The sequence below is a fragment of the Peromyscus eremicus genome, unplaced genomic scaffold (genome assembly GCF_949786415.1).
Source record: "Peromyscus eremicus unplaced genomic scaffold, PerEre_H2_v1 PerEre#2#chrX_unloc_1, whole genome shotgun sequence".
NCBI lineage: Eukaryota > Metazoa > Chordata > Mammalia > Rodentia > Cricetidae > Peromyscus > Peromyscus eremicus.
The window spans coordinates 5,862,364-5,879,825 of record NW_026734288.1 but is presented as its reverse complement, the minus strand read 5'-3'; the positions used below and the strand labels follow the sequence as shown (position 1 = coordinate 5,879,825).

Below are 17,462 nucleotides of genomic sequence, written 5' to 3'. Positions count from 1 at the left end.
CTTCCCTTGGACTTATAATATTGTTTTTGCATATGCTTATTTTCACTCTTATAGTTTTCTATAGAACCCAGTTTAAATTTTAATGATGTGTTTTTATTAGAATTGCCATTTCTGAAATAGCTAATCTTCATAGTGCCATCATTTTTTTAAAATGAAGATTCAACTTGTCAAGGAAAATATAAATAAACAAAAGGTATAATACATTTATTTGTACTCATAAAAACAGGAAATTAATATGAGGTAAAAACAATCATTAAAATACACTCTTTAAAACTTAAAATATTGGGAATATAATAATGGCATAGAATATAATAATCACATGTAAGTCAATATCATCTTCAAGAAATTGCATAAAATAATTATGTAGCTACTTGGACTTTGTATTGCAGTCATTAATCATCTATTAGCAAGAATTCTTCTGTTTCACATTGCTATTGCTTTAGTGTTTTCAAACAGGAACTCACTGTAAATAATGAGAATAAATGTTTTCATAAAGCAATATGCATAGCTAATTTTTCAATAAACATTTAGTAATTATAAGACCTACTTCTGAATAAACACTTCCAAATTCACATCAAGTATAGGGCTTACTAAAGTGATGTTTGTGATACTGTCTAAGGAATAAATATTGATCAAAGATTTGTTTATTCCACAAATTCAGAAGGAAATTTTATTGCAGAAATATATGATACTGAAATAGAATTGATAATTATTATTGAATTTTTTTCAAATTTCTTTCTAATGAATTTTCTGATGTCTTCATTTTCTACAGTCTTCATACTTGTAATGTTTCTCTCCATTATGGGTTAGAAAAGATAAAGAAGTGTTGAGGATGTGGTAAATGAATGTTCACATTCTTTAAATTTATAAGGCTTGACTCAGATACGAGTTCAGTGATGATCTTTAACTGAAGGGCAATGGGTAGACAACTTGATGCATTTTTAGTTTTTCTGTGGTTTACCTCTAGTAAGGATGCTATGATGAACATGAAGAGAAGAGCCATGCCTAAAGTACTTTCCACATTCATCACATTTATAAGGTTTCTCTCCAGTATGGATTCTCCTATGACATTGACGTTTGGAAGACTATACAAAGGACTTTCCAGATTCATCACATTTATAAGGTTTCTCCCCAGTATGGATTCTCTGATGAGCACAAAGAGATGAGCCATCCTTAAAGCACTTTCCACATTCATTACATTTATAAGGCTTTTCTCCAGTATGGATTCTCTTGTGACATTGAAGAGTGGAGGACTGGACAAAGGATTTTCCACATCCATCACATTTATAAGGTTTCTCCCCAGTATGGATTCTCTGATGAGCACAAAGAGATGAGCCGTCCCTAAAGCACTTTCCACATTCATCACACTTATAAGGTTTCTCTCCAGTATGGATTCTCTGATGAACATGAAGAGATGAGCCATCCCTAAAGCACTTTCCACATTCGTCACATTTATAAGGCTTTTCTCCAGTATGGATTTTCTTGTGATATTGAAGATTGGAGGACTGGACAAAGGATTTTCCACATTCATCACATTTATAAGGCTTTTCTCCAGTATGGATTCTCTTGTGACATTGAAGATTGGAGGACTGGACAAAGGATTTTCCACATTCGTCACATTTATAAGGTTTCTCTCCAGTATGGATTCTCTGATGAACATGAAGAGATGAGATATCTCTAAAGCATTTTCCACATTCAGTACATTTATAAGATTTCTCTCCAGTATGGATTCTCCTATGACGTTGAAGTTTAGAGGATTGGACAAAGAACTTTCCACATTCATCACACTTATAAGGTTTCTCTCCAGTATGGATTCTCTGATGAACATGAAGAGATGAGCCATCCCTAAAGCACTTTCCACATTCATCACATTTATAAGGCTTTTCTCCAGTATGGATTTTCTTGTGATATTGAAGATTGGAGGACTGGACAAAAGATTTTCCACATTCATCACATTTATAAGGCTTTTCACCAGTATGGATTCTCTTGTGACATTGAAGATTGGAGGACTGGACAAAGGATTTTCCACATTCATCACATTTATAAGGTTTCTCTCCAGTATGGATTCTCTGATGAGCACAAAGAGATGAGCCATTCCTAAAGCACTTTCCACATTGAACATATTTATAAGGCTTTTCTTCAGTATGGATTCTCTTGTGACATTGAAGAGTGGAGGACTGGACGAAGGACTTTCCCCATTCATCACATATATAAGGTTCCTCTCTAATATGGATTCTGTGATGAATATGAAGGTATGAGAATTTGTTATAGGACTTTCCACAGGCATTACATCTGTATGGTTTCTCTTCTGCAGTGTGACTTGAAACGTTTTGAGTTATATTTGAATTAAAATCAAAGAATTCATTACAGTCTTTAACTTGGCAAAATTTTGTTCCAGTTTGCTTTATATTATCCATCTCTAGATTTGAGGATTCAATTGTGACCTTCATACATGCATCACCTGTTTGTCTCTCATAAATATCTTGAGTATTAATTCCATTATACTGAGTGCAGTTTGAGAATTCATAAAGAATTTGGTCTTTTTGATTGTTTGTCCAATGCTTCTCTTTGATATGGTCATGTTGGTGCAAAGAAGTATTTGAGTACTTATCAAAAATCTTTGGATGTGCATGGTTTTCAGAATGATTAACTGTCAAGCAAGTATTTATCTGAGAATTTTTAGGAATTATGTCATCAGTAGAGTAAGTCCATGAGTCCTTGCCATTAAAAGGTATTTCAAATTGACTATTCTGGTAATTATTTAGCAAAGAAAACTTAGCAAGGTCATTATTAACATCACTAAATATATAGGAATTTTGACAAGTACTTTCCCTATGGTACATATTATGCCACATTTTTTTCTTAAAATATTTATGTTGTTCTAAACTGTAGAATTTTACACATAGTGGAAGTAATTGTTCAGGAAACTCTGCCAAATTTTGAGTAGAGGAAATAGCATACTGCTGATGATTTAAATATTTTTCTGTGCTTAAAACATTCCTTTCTTCAGGGACTTTTTGATTACCATTTAATCCCACCACACTTGAAAAATATTGCAAAAAATTTGAACTATTACATCGTGTGTCCCTTTGTGAAGTTTTCACATACCCATGTAGAGAATAGCCAGGTGTCCATGGTTGGTGTGAATATTTTTCCATATAATCATTTGGTTCTGAACTTGTACCTGACACAGAGTGTGCTCTCCTTGGGCACACTAGGAGTTCTTGATGTTTTTCATAACTAATACCTTTGGTATCTTTTTCAAAAACATAATTCTCATTGAAACATAATTCAGAGTCTCTGTTGTCACCATGATAATTCCAGAATTTCCTTGTATGTAACAAGTCAAGACCACAATTTTCACCTAAGCCTGCTTTTTGTTCCTGTAAAGAATCTTGTTTGTACTTCTGTAGAAAAACCTCCTGAGTCTGGTAATATGACACATCTGGAAAAATTAAAACAAACAAACTCTTGATTTGTAAAATGATTTGAAAACAATATGAGAATATAATGCATAAAATGACACAGTTTGTGGAACCTATCAATGCTGTGTAGTAGGAAATTTTCTAAGTTTGGCTGTAGGAACTAAATGTGCTTATAAAAAATGAGTGTCATTCATGGAATGTTTGGTATTCATGAAGACATGTAACAGGCAAACTTATACAATAATTTTGGGGAAAAAATGAAGCTCTCCCACTTGCCATGTAAATTGGAAACATGTCTCTTGTATTCCCTGCTATGATTATTTTTGCTGACACAATCATCGTCCAAGAAATCATAGTTTTTTTTGTCGACTCTACTCCTCCTTGGGAACATCCACTTCTTTCCTTTTTACTTAACAGAACAACCTGTTTTGCACCCCCCCTCATTGTTTACCACAAAGACAGAATGCCCCTGATCCCTTCTGTAGGCATACACCAGAACCTGATCAATCATGGCTGCCATCCACTCTGAATTATTACTGTCCTACATAAGAGTGAGCAAGTAGGTCCATGCCAAACATGTCCTCTCATCCACATACAACAAATGCATAAGTAATAAACTCTGTGTCATTTCCTGAACACATGATAAAGATAGAAACTGCAACCTGTACTGCTAACTCTTAAAACATTATGAAGGACCCTGGCTTTCTTCTGTCCCTAACAAGGGAGCATAGAATACTTTCCAATTCTCCTTTATGCATATCATCAGCACTTTTGATCCCAGTCTGGTGACATACATTTTATTCTTGTTCTCAGATTGGTGGTTCCACAATATCCCCTCATCCACATACCCTCACAAATCCCAGATTCTAATCTATATTCTACCCTATGTGCCCATATCTAGACTGATTATCTCTGTCCAGAATACTCCTACATTCACCCTTACAATGGGATGCCATTCTTGCAATTTTGCTCATCCCCTGTGCCTACTTGTCACCCCACCACCAATGCTATATCTAACCTACACAATAAGCTTCCATGTACTTATTGTGGTCCGGTAAGTCTTCTTTGTGCATAGAAGACAGAAATTACAAAATAGTTCACAGGACTAATTTTGATCACAAGATCAGAGAATGTGATCACTACATATGCTAGTTTGAATAACAATGTTCCTAAAGGTCACACACTTGACAAGTTTGTTTTCATGTAGCCACATTATTTGACTCACAGTATGGGCTTAATGAATAAAATGTGGAAGTGAGTTAGGACCTTGAAGTATAAGACAAACAAACTATCTTTAGCTTCCTTTCAGGTGCTTCCTTGAAATTTGACATTTCAATGTTATCTGTTCTTTCTGCCACATTTACTGCCTTTTGACTTCACCCCATGGCATAATGGTGTCTTATTCTCATGGTACCTTAAGCCTAATGAAACTTTTAGTTTTATACATTTTTCTGGTAATGGTGTTTAATCAAAATAATAGAAAATCACACATAGAATATAAAGAATAAAGCCAGCATTTTACCACCACTCCCAAAGTCAATCATTCTCATAGAAGTATTCTTCAATCCATAATTGCCATGATACAGAAGGTGGAAGGACTATCATAAACACTATTAAAGTAGTCAAAGTGCTTAAATTAGACAAACAGCCCAATAAAATTAATGAGAAGAACCTAAAAAACCTGAGTGATGTAAGAAACACAAAGACATAAATGAAGACAGTCCAGTTTCAAAAAAATTCCAAAAAGTATAGATTTATTGATGAGAACTCAGTCTAAAGTGAAGTTGTAACAGGAAAATAATTAGAAAAGTCAAGATAAAGCTTTATAAGTAAGACAGAAAAATAGCAAATATAATATCAAACTCAAGAAAAACAAGAAGAGTAATTTAATTGCATATCAGAAGCAGACACATACATATTTGTACAACACCAAATAGGCAAAAATATAAAAAGAAATAACACACAGAAAGCACTGGTTAATATACAAAACAAAACAAGTGCATTAAAATATGAAGATGGGGGGCTTGAGAGATGGCACAGTGGTTAAGAATACTGGCTACTTTTCCAGAGTAGCAAGGTTCCATTCCCAGCACCCAAATGACAGGTCACAGCTGTCTGTAACTCAAGTTTCAGAAGATCTGACACCTTCACACCAATGCACATAAAATAAAATTAAATAAATTATAAAAAAATAAAATAAAATATGAAGAAGGGAATTGAATGTCTCATGGAAAGGAAAGCCCATTAGAATAATAGCTGATTTCAGAGGAGAAGGTACTAACCAAAAGAGCCAGGGACAGTGCAATTCTAAGGAGAATAAGGGCCTATACTGACTACAGTAGTAAGCAAAACTGTCTGCTATAATAGAAGGAGAAGGGAATTTTTTTATGAATTAGAAGTTATGAAATGATTCATAACATGCACATCAATAGAACACAAGAGACAAGAAAGAGTATTTAAGACTGACAGGCAACTCCAGCCAGAACAGCAGATATACTAACTTCAGAACTTCACCTCAACTTTTTCTTTTCTTAATCCAATCCCACAGTCCCATCTTCAGCTCTGATAAAATGGCCTGCTGCAGGTTCCCTGCTGCCTGTGATTTTATCTCCAATGGTTAAAACACATCTTCCAATTCTAACACCATTTTTTCACAACCTTTCTTGATCTCAGCACCCAACTCTGGCAGGAATTCCCTGGAACTCCAGAGGCCCTCCTGCCAGGTAAGAAGTAAACTCCAGGACTTCACCTCTCACAATGGCTCTTTAACTCCAATGTAACAGATTCAGACCAAGCTCTGTAGCAGAACTCCAGCAGCCGCATCCTTCCCTATGTCAGAGTATCTCACAACCCACCAATGAACCTTCCTTCTATTCCTGATTGTATTGTCCACACTCCAAATCCAGCAGAAACAAAGACCCAGGAACCCAACTGGGAAGGGAAGCAGGGAGGCAAATTGCTGATTTTCACCTTTTACTCTGCTCTTCTAAATCTATCCCCCAAGACTCATCCCCAGATCTGGAAGAAAACACAACAACCTCTGAAGACATTTCTTCTCTCCTGCACTAATCTAAAAAGTATCACACAGATTTCCGCATCCAAATTATCATCTCATAACTCATTGCTTTGTTCCTACTTGAAACTATAGCAGTAATTCTCTTCAAACAGAGGCCATTCTTACCAGAGAATCAAAGACACTAGTTGCACATTATCAATTCTGCATCCATGTCCCCATGTCCTATGTCCCAATCTCATCCCCATACTTTTATCAGACATTTTGCTATTGACTCTACTCACTCATGGTCCACTTATTAGTGGATAAGAGCCATGAAGACAATGATAACAAAGCTACAATCTGTAGAAGTACAAGAGGAATGAAACAGATATATCTTCTTTAGGAAGGGAAATAGAATAAACAAGTATGAATAGATAGCACAGGGTGAATAGAGATGGGGTCCTAGGCAGGAGTACAGGTTGAGACAGATAAAATTAATGTCATTTGAGGTTTAGTATTGAAACAAAATTCAGTGGGAACTTCCAGAAGTATACATGAAAGATATCAAAAAATATTGCTAAATAATAGGGGAAGCAGAGTCCAAAATCTCTCTCTTTTATGATCTAAAACAGATTTCAGTATAAAAATTGTGTTCCAAACAATTGAATGATAGCGAAGTAGACCAAAGTATATACCCAAACATGCCTGGCATATGCCAGTTTTACCCCTTCCTCTCTGTGAACTGAAAATAAAGTTTAATTACTGAAGACAATAATGATATAAATCATTGAAAACTGAGACATAGGCCTAGTGCCTACAGAGAGCACTAAACCTCTATTTTCTTTGATAGAAGAACAATTTCTGCATTTTCAACAGAAACATATGCCAACTCAGCCCAAACAGCCATTTTCTTCACTGGTATTCTGCCAGTAAGATAAGGTAGGACAAAGGTGGAACAAAGATTGATGGAGCAAGTAACCAATAATTGATTTGAATTAAGGCCATTTCCCTAGATGGATACCATACCTGACATTTCTTAGATGACCATAAACTTGATACTAGAAAGCCCATGGGATTAGGATAAAACAATATACTGCTTATCTAAAGAAAGAAAAATGTAGCAATAAAATGACTCCTCATGACATTCTGCAATACTCATAGGTCATTGTGTTGTTTACATGTTATCAGGGAAGGTTTCTCCTAAAGAATATACAAAAATATATAAACATACTGCCAGAAATTCTACAGTGAGTCAGAGACCTTGAACACTCAACTCTAAATGAGATCTTTCTATCGAATACCTCCCCTCCATTGCTCAGGCAACCCTGCAGAAGAGGAGGTGGAGATAGTATAAGAGGCACAGGGATGGAAAATATCAAGAAAACAAGGCCCTCTAAATTAACATGGGGGGATTTCATATGAACTCAGAGAGAATGAAGCAACAAACACAGGGACTGCACAGGTTCGTTCAAATTTTTTGTGTAAAAATTATGACTTCTGATTTAATGGTTTTATGGGATTATTGAGCATGACAATGAGTTGATCTTTGATTATTATGCCTGTTCTTTGACTTTTTTGTTCTGTTGTTTTTTTGTCTTGTAAAACTCCAACATGATAGATTTAATCTTATAAGAATTAATTTTGTTATATTTAAAAATAATCAAAGATTGAATTAAACCAAACCACTATTTTACATGTGAACAAGTGAACTGACATTTAACATGCTGAGACACAACATAACTTTTCTCCAATAGAGTGACACTCAGTCTATCTATAGGTCTTTCAATTTTTCAGCTGCCTAAGAATATCTTAAATTGATAAAAAAAACTTGCCTTTCATCTCAGCATTTGAAAGGCAGAGGCAGGTGATTCTCTATGGTTACTAGGCCATCCTGATCTACATATTCAGTTCCTGGCTATCCAGGGCTACGTGGTTACAGACCCTGTCTCAAAAAAGAGGAAAGGTGAGAAAAGTAAATTATATGACCAGGCAATAAAAAAAACATGCCAAAAAAGTCAATTAGGCCAAGTTGCCCTTTGCAACATTAAGATGGATGGGTTTCTCCCCTGTAAAACTAGTTGTCACCAAAGCAGACCTTGATCTTGCACTCACTATGTCCTGTCCCAGTGTAACTAACTGATAGAAACATCCCAGATGGCCCTAGGTTGTGAATCACAGTCTGACATTTTCTTAAAGTGTTCTTCACTGACTTGAATGCAGACTATGAATGGTGGCCAGAGTGCATTACAATCTGTATTTTGCAAGGTCTTAGATCTCTAATAAGTTTCTATTCAAAAACCCAAAAAAGCAAGCTGGACAGTGGTGACACATGCCTTTAGTCTCAGCACTCAGGACACAGAGGCTTTAATCTCAGAATTCTGGGGGCAGAGGCAGGCAAATCTCTGTGAGTTCCTGGCCGGCCTGGAACAGAGCAAGTTCTGGACAGCCAGGGCAGTTACACAGAGAAACTCTGTCCCCCCAAAAGCACCACATTGATAAAAGGCCTACTGAATAAAATTTATATTTTCAAAGTTGACTGAAAGGTAGAATTGTATTTCAAAGTAAAATATCATAACTCAAAGTTTACATGTGAAATTCAAAAATTCTTTTTAAGTGTAAATTATTTTAAATATAATTACATAATTTCATTTTAACATTATCCCTGCCACTTTTCCTCCAAATCTTCCCATATCTTCAAATCACTAATATAACCTCCAGTTGATAATTGTTACTGTTATATATTTATGTAAATAATTTTTCAAGTATACATACAAAATATATAACTTCAGAATGTTAGTCCAGCTTTATTGTTAATGATTATATCATTTCAGGTTTCACCAGTTTGCATTAGACAAGCACTAACAGGGATAACCCTATGGCAGATAGCAATTCTCCTTGTCACAGCATTCAATAGATGTCTATAATTCTTTGATTAGAGATTTGAGATAGAGGGACACTATGAATTGGGAAACAAAAATTTGGGAAAAATTTTCAGTTATAATGGAAGGAAAGTCAGTACAATAGGTGAAAGAGAGACTAGCAGTAACCTTAGCACCAAGCATAAGAATCTTGATTCAAATTTTCTGGCATAAAATACATATTATGTGTAATGTGGATTCTATGACATTTCTTTTCCTACCTGTATGCCCTTGAATATCATATCATCTTAGACTGACACATAAGTCCTCAAGCATAATATATAACAGGTATGGAGAGAGTGGGAATCCTTTATTTTCCCATTTGCAGAAGAACTGTTTTGAGCGTTCTCCACTTAAAATGTTTATGTTGGTAATTACTTGCAATAAACATATTCTATGATATGTAGATGTGTTCCTCCTACTGTTGAATTTTATAATGAAGTGGTAGTTTGTCAAAAGCCTTTTCTGAATTTAATGAAGAGATCATTTGGGCTCTCATAGACTGTTCTTCTAATGTATTACATGTATTGATTAATTAAGTTGATTCTTATTAACATACCTTTGATGAAGCCACCTTGATCCTAGTAGACAATTATTTTCAAGTGTTCTTGAAATGGAAATTTTCCATTTTGTCCTATAATTGCAAATGTATTGGTGTCAGTTTTTCTCTAATTATCTGGAGGGATTCTTTCCTGTATTCATTTGGCTTTCTTAAGTTGAATTTTTTTATTGTTCTTTCTGTTCAACTTTAGAATATGCAACATAATAAATTATTTATGTCATTTGATTTATTTTTGTTAGGTTCTATGCTAAGAAATTCACTCATTTGTTTTTGATATTATACATATTGTAGGTAAATGGATGGAACTGAGAAGAATTATACTAATTAACTTAACCCAGAAAGACAAATACTGCATACTTTCTCAAATTTATGGATGCTAGCTTTTAAGATTTTAGTCTCTATGTTTTCCAGAGTTTTTAGTTAGCTAGTATGGGCCAAATGGGATGTTGGGATTTTCAACAGAAGGGATAATTAAAAACATCACTGTTAAAAAAAGGAGAAATTAAAACAGTATAAAGTCATTAAAGTGATGATAGAGTAGTGTAGAAGAGCAAATAAAAAGAGGAGTTACTATGATTATAGGCCTGTTCTTGATAATCTTAAAATTTTATTTATATATTTATTGACTCTATGTATATGGGCATGTATATGATTGGATGGTAGTTTTGAGAAACCTCATTCCACTGTCTTTGTCCTGGTGATTGAACTCTGCAATTCAGATTTGCAGGAAAGTATTTTTATCTCTCTGGAACACTGGAGAAATCTTTTGAAGAAACATAGACAACTGTACTTCTGTAGAATCTTGTTAAAACTTGTGTATATCTAAAAACAATTTAATGTCTTTACTATGTGATGGTGTACCCAATACCCAAACTTGAAATCATGTGACAACAAATAATGCTATATTTTTATATCATTAGATTTGTGCATCACTCATCCTTCACTTAAGAAACTTAATGTGAAGATTTTGGAGAACTAATTCCTACCTGGCATTCCTTTATCTTAATCCTTGCATCAGGGTTCAGGCACATATGAATAAATGGATGCAGAGAGAACATAAAGACAAAAAATGGTAAATGATTCTAGGGAAGAAGTTTACAAATAGTATAAGAATAATGGCAATATAATCACCAAGTCCATGACAGCAAGGCCAAAACCCACAGAAACTCAAGACAGACAAAATCTCAGCTTGTAAAGTCGAAAGTAGAACAATAGTCACAATTTTTTGACAAGAACATGTGCAGTCCTTAGCTTCTAGGAGTCAGAAAACCATTTTTTTAATTGAGTAACACCAGGGTATATCAATCATATTCAAAGCCTTGTGTTCAGAAATTGTTGGCCAGCAGAAATTTTCCTCAATTTTTTAATATATTTTCAGTAACTTCTTTGATAGAGAGAATGAGATGGGATGTGGGAATCAGGACATTAGGTGAGTGTGGTAAAGGGATGGTATGCAAGAGGTAAAAGAAATAACAATAAATTGATCCAGAAATATTGTAAAAATTTTTAAAAAATACAGAAAAACATGAGAATCACTGTAATATAGGAAAAATCCCAGGCATTTATTGGAAAACAAAATAAAGCACCACAAACATTGTCAAATTACTACTGGCATTCTAAATTTTATCTACTCACTATTCTGAATAAATAAGGGAGAATCATGTAAAATTCTCTGTGTGCTTGATCCTAGTACACAATTCTAAATGAAATTCTCAGGCATCGCTTCTAGTTAGGAACTAGGCTAATGCAAATGAAGTAATTTTTTGTTTCTTAATTGTACTTGACAAATGAACCAGTTTCCTTCCAACTTACCTGAGTCTCTACCTTCTACTTCCCCTATGTACATGATCCAGGGTTCTTTGTTCTGTTCAAGACAGGTGACTAGCTCTGGTTTTGATACAGAAAGGCCTGTGAATTAGAAGAGAGATATGAAAATTACTTAACATGATGTGGAAAAGTGTTGACATCTAACACATGCATATACTCAGTGGATATGAAATTACATAAACAAAGACTCATAAGTGGAGTCTTTTTAGTATAAACTTGAGAGTTTCTGTAGACTTTTTAGAAAACTTAATGTTCATTTTGTAGACATTCAACTTTCCTTTATTTACCCGGTACAAAAACAGAACTGTTGGAATCAAACTGTATTCACAAATTATTGTGACTGACTGACTGACTGCAAATACTTGGATTTAAGGAACTATTAGGCTAAATTAAAAGGCCATTTAAAATTTAAAATATGAAAAATTTCAGTCACTATTACACTCACCAAAATGTAGAAATAATTGGAATTCATTGATAGAAAACATTTTAAATACTAATACAAGTTGCTAGACATTCCTAGTACTAAGCTGCAATCATGAAAGAATTTATTCTCACCTACAGAAACCAGGTTGCTGTAGTTATCCAACATGACCTCTTTGTATAAATCCCTCTGAGATGTGTCCAGGCATTCCCATTCCTCCTTGGAGAAACTGATGGTCACATCCTTGAAACTCAATGGACTCTGAAGTGAAAAATCAAATTTTCTTTGTTATGTTGGTTTGAGTCCTTATTTGCCACACAAAAGAGTATTTAACTAAATAAATCCCTATATTATCAGTAATCAATCTTCAATTTTCAAATGTTATACATTAAGAGGGAGGATGTTGTGACACTTTCATGAGATCAAAGTGCCCAACATTTAAACATTTCATGAAATATGTGCCTTTTCTCAGTGATAACATCTGAAGTTGTCTTCAGTATGAATTGAGTTTCAATATTCATCTCTAATATCAGAAAATTTATAAATACTTCAGATCATGAAGTCATGTAGAAAAGTCATATTGGGAAATAAAAGAGTCAGGAAAGAATTAAAATCAGGATGTAGAACAGAAATGACAGTGATAATAAAGAATTTATTTCAAAAATATAAGAAAATATAAAAATATAGTTTTTGTAAGAGTTTTTGAGAGCTCTGCAAATGAAGCACTTATGTGTGGAATGTCAATCTGTCCCATCCTTGTTTAAGCATTTATCTGAGAACATGCCATCTGTTCTTCCCCTTTCCTATGGATCCTGTCAGGAAGTTTATCTTTTTATTTTTTTATTTTATTTTATTTAATTTTTTGGTTAATCGAGGCAGAGTTTCTCTGTGTGGTTTTGGAGGCTTTCCTGGAACTCACTCTGTAGCCCAGGCTGGCCTGGAATTCACAGAGATCCACCTGCCTCTGCCTCTAGAGTGCTGGGATTAAAGGTATGTGCCACGACTGCTTTGCCAGGAAGTTTACCTTAAAGTTTCATTTTTCTGATACTATTCTGTATGCAAAGGTAGCAGCAGCTGTATTCCCTGCTATCACACTCAGAGACCAGAAAGTAGGTAAAAAAAAATGTCCTCAAACAGAGATGCAGAGACCATGAAGTTTTACAGAGAGATCAAAACTTAGGTTCTCCTTTTCTACATTGAGAGGGTCTGTTATTAAAGCAGATCATGGCAATTTCTACAACCTGGGTATGTGGCCTCACCACCCTGCTTTTTTATTGTGCACAGACATTTTAAATTGAGTCTGAGCACAATTGTAAGAAATTGTAGTGACCCCTTCCTCACATTCCATTTTCTTGACATCATTAAAATATAACAGACACCTGTATTTGAAATAGTGCATGGAATGTGAGCCGTAGCCTCAACTTAATGTATTTCTCACCCTGGCTTAAGAAATGCACTTGCCTACAACCAAGGCACAGTAGAAAATTGATACCTCAACAGTGTCTCCAATGAGGCATTCCCTTTAGTTTCCATGTTTCATTCTAAAATTCCACTATTTTTCAGTTTTACAGAAAAACAAATGATTAGATTCTCACTTAAGTTTAAATAGTGAAAAACCTTCTTTTGGATTCACTTGCAAACACTGTATCTAAATAATGGCATCCTTGCACCCAGGTTAATATTGTTGGTCATTAATGAAGACACTTCAACTCCTACCACCTAAAATTTCCTTGTTGAGACTTATTGTTTGTGAAATCAGCATGAATATAAATATAATTTGCCTACAAATTCTCCATTAGTTCATTTGTCCAAAAATGTACTCTATAACCATAGGATGTAATATTGCATCAGCTCTCAGGTGTGTGATTGTTAGCATGTGTCAGCAAAACAGAAGGGCATTGCAAGTTCACCATAGGGTTAATAGATAGCAAAGAGAAACAATGGAATAGACTCTCTGAATCCAGCCACAAAACAGAACAATAAGCAGAAGAAAACTTGCCTGATAAGATAATTTCATATCACTTTATGACTGGCAAATTCCATTTGGAAGTTTGTATTACATTTAAATACCTCAACCTAGTATATAACACAGTATGTCTTTCATAGAAATAATAATTTAAACATTATCCATTGACAGAAAGACATTCCATGCTTTTTCATAGTGCCTCTTTCTTCAACAGTCTATACTGAGCAAATAGATACCTGAGTAAAAAGATCATGGATCATAGTTTCTTTCTCATTTGTATGAGATGACTCAATTCCATTTTCTTAAGACATGGTTATGCATGTATTTTTGTATATCAATTTTTATACTATGCATTAGTGCAGAGAATTTATTTTGAAAAATAAAGTAGGAAAACAGTGGAACGCAGCACACACTCATATGACATGCATTCAAAAAAAAAACTTTACCTTGACAACCACATCAGAAATAGAAAAAAAGAGCCTTGTAAAAACTTTGAGATAATGTAAGTGTTTGGGATCACCACATAAGAAGCATTTGTAGGAGAACAGGCAACAAATCTCACCTCCATACACACATTTACCTGAGAAAAAGCCATCTCTTTTTTCCCTTCCATCTGAATCCTCTCAGGAAACTTTATCTCAAAATTTCACCTTTCTGATAATATTTGGGGTTTCAAAGCAAGAAAACCCTTGTATACTTTCTACCACACAAAGAGACTGGAAGGAGGATCAAAAACCTCACTCTCTATACTTTATTGGAGCAGTGATGTTAAAAACATGAGCTCCCAGAAGCAGACAAAACTCAGCTTTCTACTTTCATGCATTCATGTAGGTAGACTGTTTGGCCAGCATGAATGACTTTAGTACAGACCTGGCAGCATGGTTAAATTGACTTGCTAGAGATAGCAGAATCACATGGGCATTTCAAATTAATGCTGAGCACAGCTGACATTGAGAAGCATTAACGAATCTCACATTTTCTTACTCTTAGGTGGTTGATTAAAGCAAAATGAGGCTTCCATGGAAGATAACACACAGTATCTGTGGGATATCTCAGATGAAAGTAATTCTTCAATTGCGTAAAAAAATATAGTTGTGTCCAAGAAGCATAAAGGCAATGCATTTCCCTCTAAAGTCTCCACTGACATTTTCATTTGTTACCATGATACAATTTATAATATTGAGATTCTGCAACTTTGCAGTGATTAAAACATTTCACAAATTTATTTTCATAATGACATTAATTCACCTAGAAAAACTGTTAAGTAATTATGGGTGAAAAATGAGGAGATGGGTGGTGGTGGCACATGCCTTTAATCCCAGCATTCAGGAGGCAGAGGCTGGTGAGTCCCTGTGTGTTTGAAGCCAGCCTGGTCTACAAACTGAGTTCCAGGACAGGGTCCAAAAGCAACATAAAGAAATCCTGTCTTGAAAAATCAGAAAGAAAGAAAGAAAGAAAGAAAGAAAGAAAGAAAGAAAGAAAGAAAGAAAGAAAGAAAGAAGAAAGAAAAATGAGGAGAACCAGGTGGAATTTTTTACAATATGTGAGCTCCAAAGAATCATCTAATACCTTAAGATTTTAGAGAAAAACACTGAATTCCATCCTTTAACATCATTGTTTTTGGTGGCAATTTAACATATATTGATGGTTACCATAGGGGAAATTCATGGAAAATACCCTGGAAGTTACATTGACAACATAGAAATCTACACACACTTATTTTGTCTTTGTTTTCTACATGAATTGTATTGTAATTACTCAGACATTCCATTAATATTTGAAATTAAATATACAACATATTTTTGTCTTTCTTTTTTGCACTATTGTAAGGTATCTACTGGTCTACAGAGCAAGCTCCAGGAAAGGCGCAAAGCTACACAGAGAAACCCTGTCTTGAAAAACCAAAAAAAAAAAAAAAAGGGGGGGGATCTTGCTCTGTAGACTAGGCTGGCCTCAAACTCACAGAGATCCACCTGGCTTTGCCTCCCCAGTGCTGGGAATAAAGACATGCACCACCACCACCTGGCCCTGGTGCTGATTAAAAAGTAGAAGTCTCCTTCATTTGAGAGAATGAGGCAGGGAAAAACTCCCTAATTATTTGTCCAATACAACTTGGTCAGCCAATTATCCATATATGTACAACCAACAATGGATGTAGCAGGTTGTATTCATGTATTTCAGCATACTGATTCACCCACACTTAGCAAGAAAGAATTTAGAAGGGATTTGGGATGGGAGTGAAAAAAAGAGATAAAAGGGCAAAGGGATGTAATTTCCTTTAGTTCAAAATTTATGGATATAAATTTTAATTAAGAGTAGAGGCTAGATGGTTCAGTCCTTCAGAGTACTTGCTGTTGTTACAGAGGACCCAGGTTCATTTTCTAGAATTCACATGATAGTTAAGAATTTGCTGTAACTCCAATCCCAGGGATCTTCTGCCTTCCTTTTTTATGTTTAAGTACTGTTCATTGGCACATGCATGGAAAACACCTATATAATTTTTTTTTAAGTTAGAAATAGAGAAGAACAGAATTTTCTAGAGTGATGTCACAGCGCTGAGACTGACAGCAGCCAGGGCTAGTTAAAATAACAACCCTGTGTTCTTACATGAAAGAAGTGGTGACCTTCTCCTGAGCCAGTCTGTTCAGAGGCAAAAGCAGCCTTGTTTTGACGTTAATAGAACTCATCATAACCATTCATCTAGGACCAGAGTATACAGTACAGTTAAGTGACTTTTCCTTGAAGTTTTCTGCATTTGTGTTCTCTATCTTTTGTGTCTGTGAGAATTGTGGCGTTGGTAGTTATCTTTTAGACTGAACATCAAGATTGAAAGATTGCATAGGCTTTAATGCAATAATTTTTCATTGTTTCACTTAGTGATTTTCAGGTAAGACCTTGTGGTATGAGATGCCTGAGGAATTTTTTTCCATTATTTTTATAATTTATGTATGTTTCTGCATGACATTGCAGTAAGAATACCCCTAAATATCTTGGCTTTTACTTTGTGATTGCATTCAGAAGTGGATTTGTTTACTCACTTGTTTAGGAATAGGTAGAATTCTATATGAACATGTCCAGACTTTCTAAGTAAAATTAACATGTTCCCTAGTTTAGGAAAAGCATGATTTCCCTGCCTCTTGCAGGTAAGAAAATTTTCTCATTTCCTCTTTCTTGGCTGTTGTGATGGCTATTGTTTTTAGTCACACTGACTACTTCTGGAATTAACTAAAACCCAAAAAGTTGGGTATGCTTGTGAGAGATTTTTGTTTTGTTTTGAAATTAAAGGTCCATTTTTAATCTTGGTTATTTAAGGTGATATCCACATTCAGTACCTTGGTGACTGTATAC

The 17,462-nt window shown here is 34.8% G+C and overlaps 1 protein-coding gene across 1 annotated transcript; it reads right to left on the bottom strand.

Annotated features, from left to right (window-relative positions):
* Window positions 1-1,085: 1,085 nt before the first annotated feature.
* LOC131900952 (zinc finger protein 664-like) lies at window positions 1,086-12,316 on the bottom strand. The gene is made up of 4 exons (XM_059252260.1): window positions 12,283-12,316; window positions 11,713-11,808; window positions 2,561-2,650; window positions 1,086-2,299 (listed from the first exon to the last, which is right to left on the bottom strand). Exons 1-4 carry the CDS (start codon window positions 12,314-12,316, stop codon window positions 1,086-1,088), a joined length of 1,434 nt encoding a protein of 477 aa, XP_059108243.1.
* Between the last annotated feature and the right edge of the window lie 5,146 nt (window positions 12,317-17,462).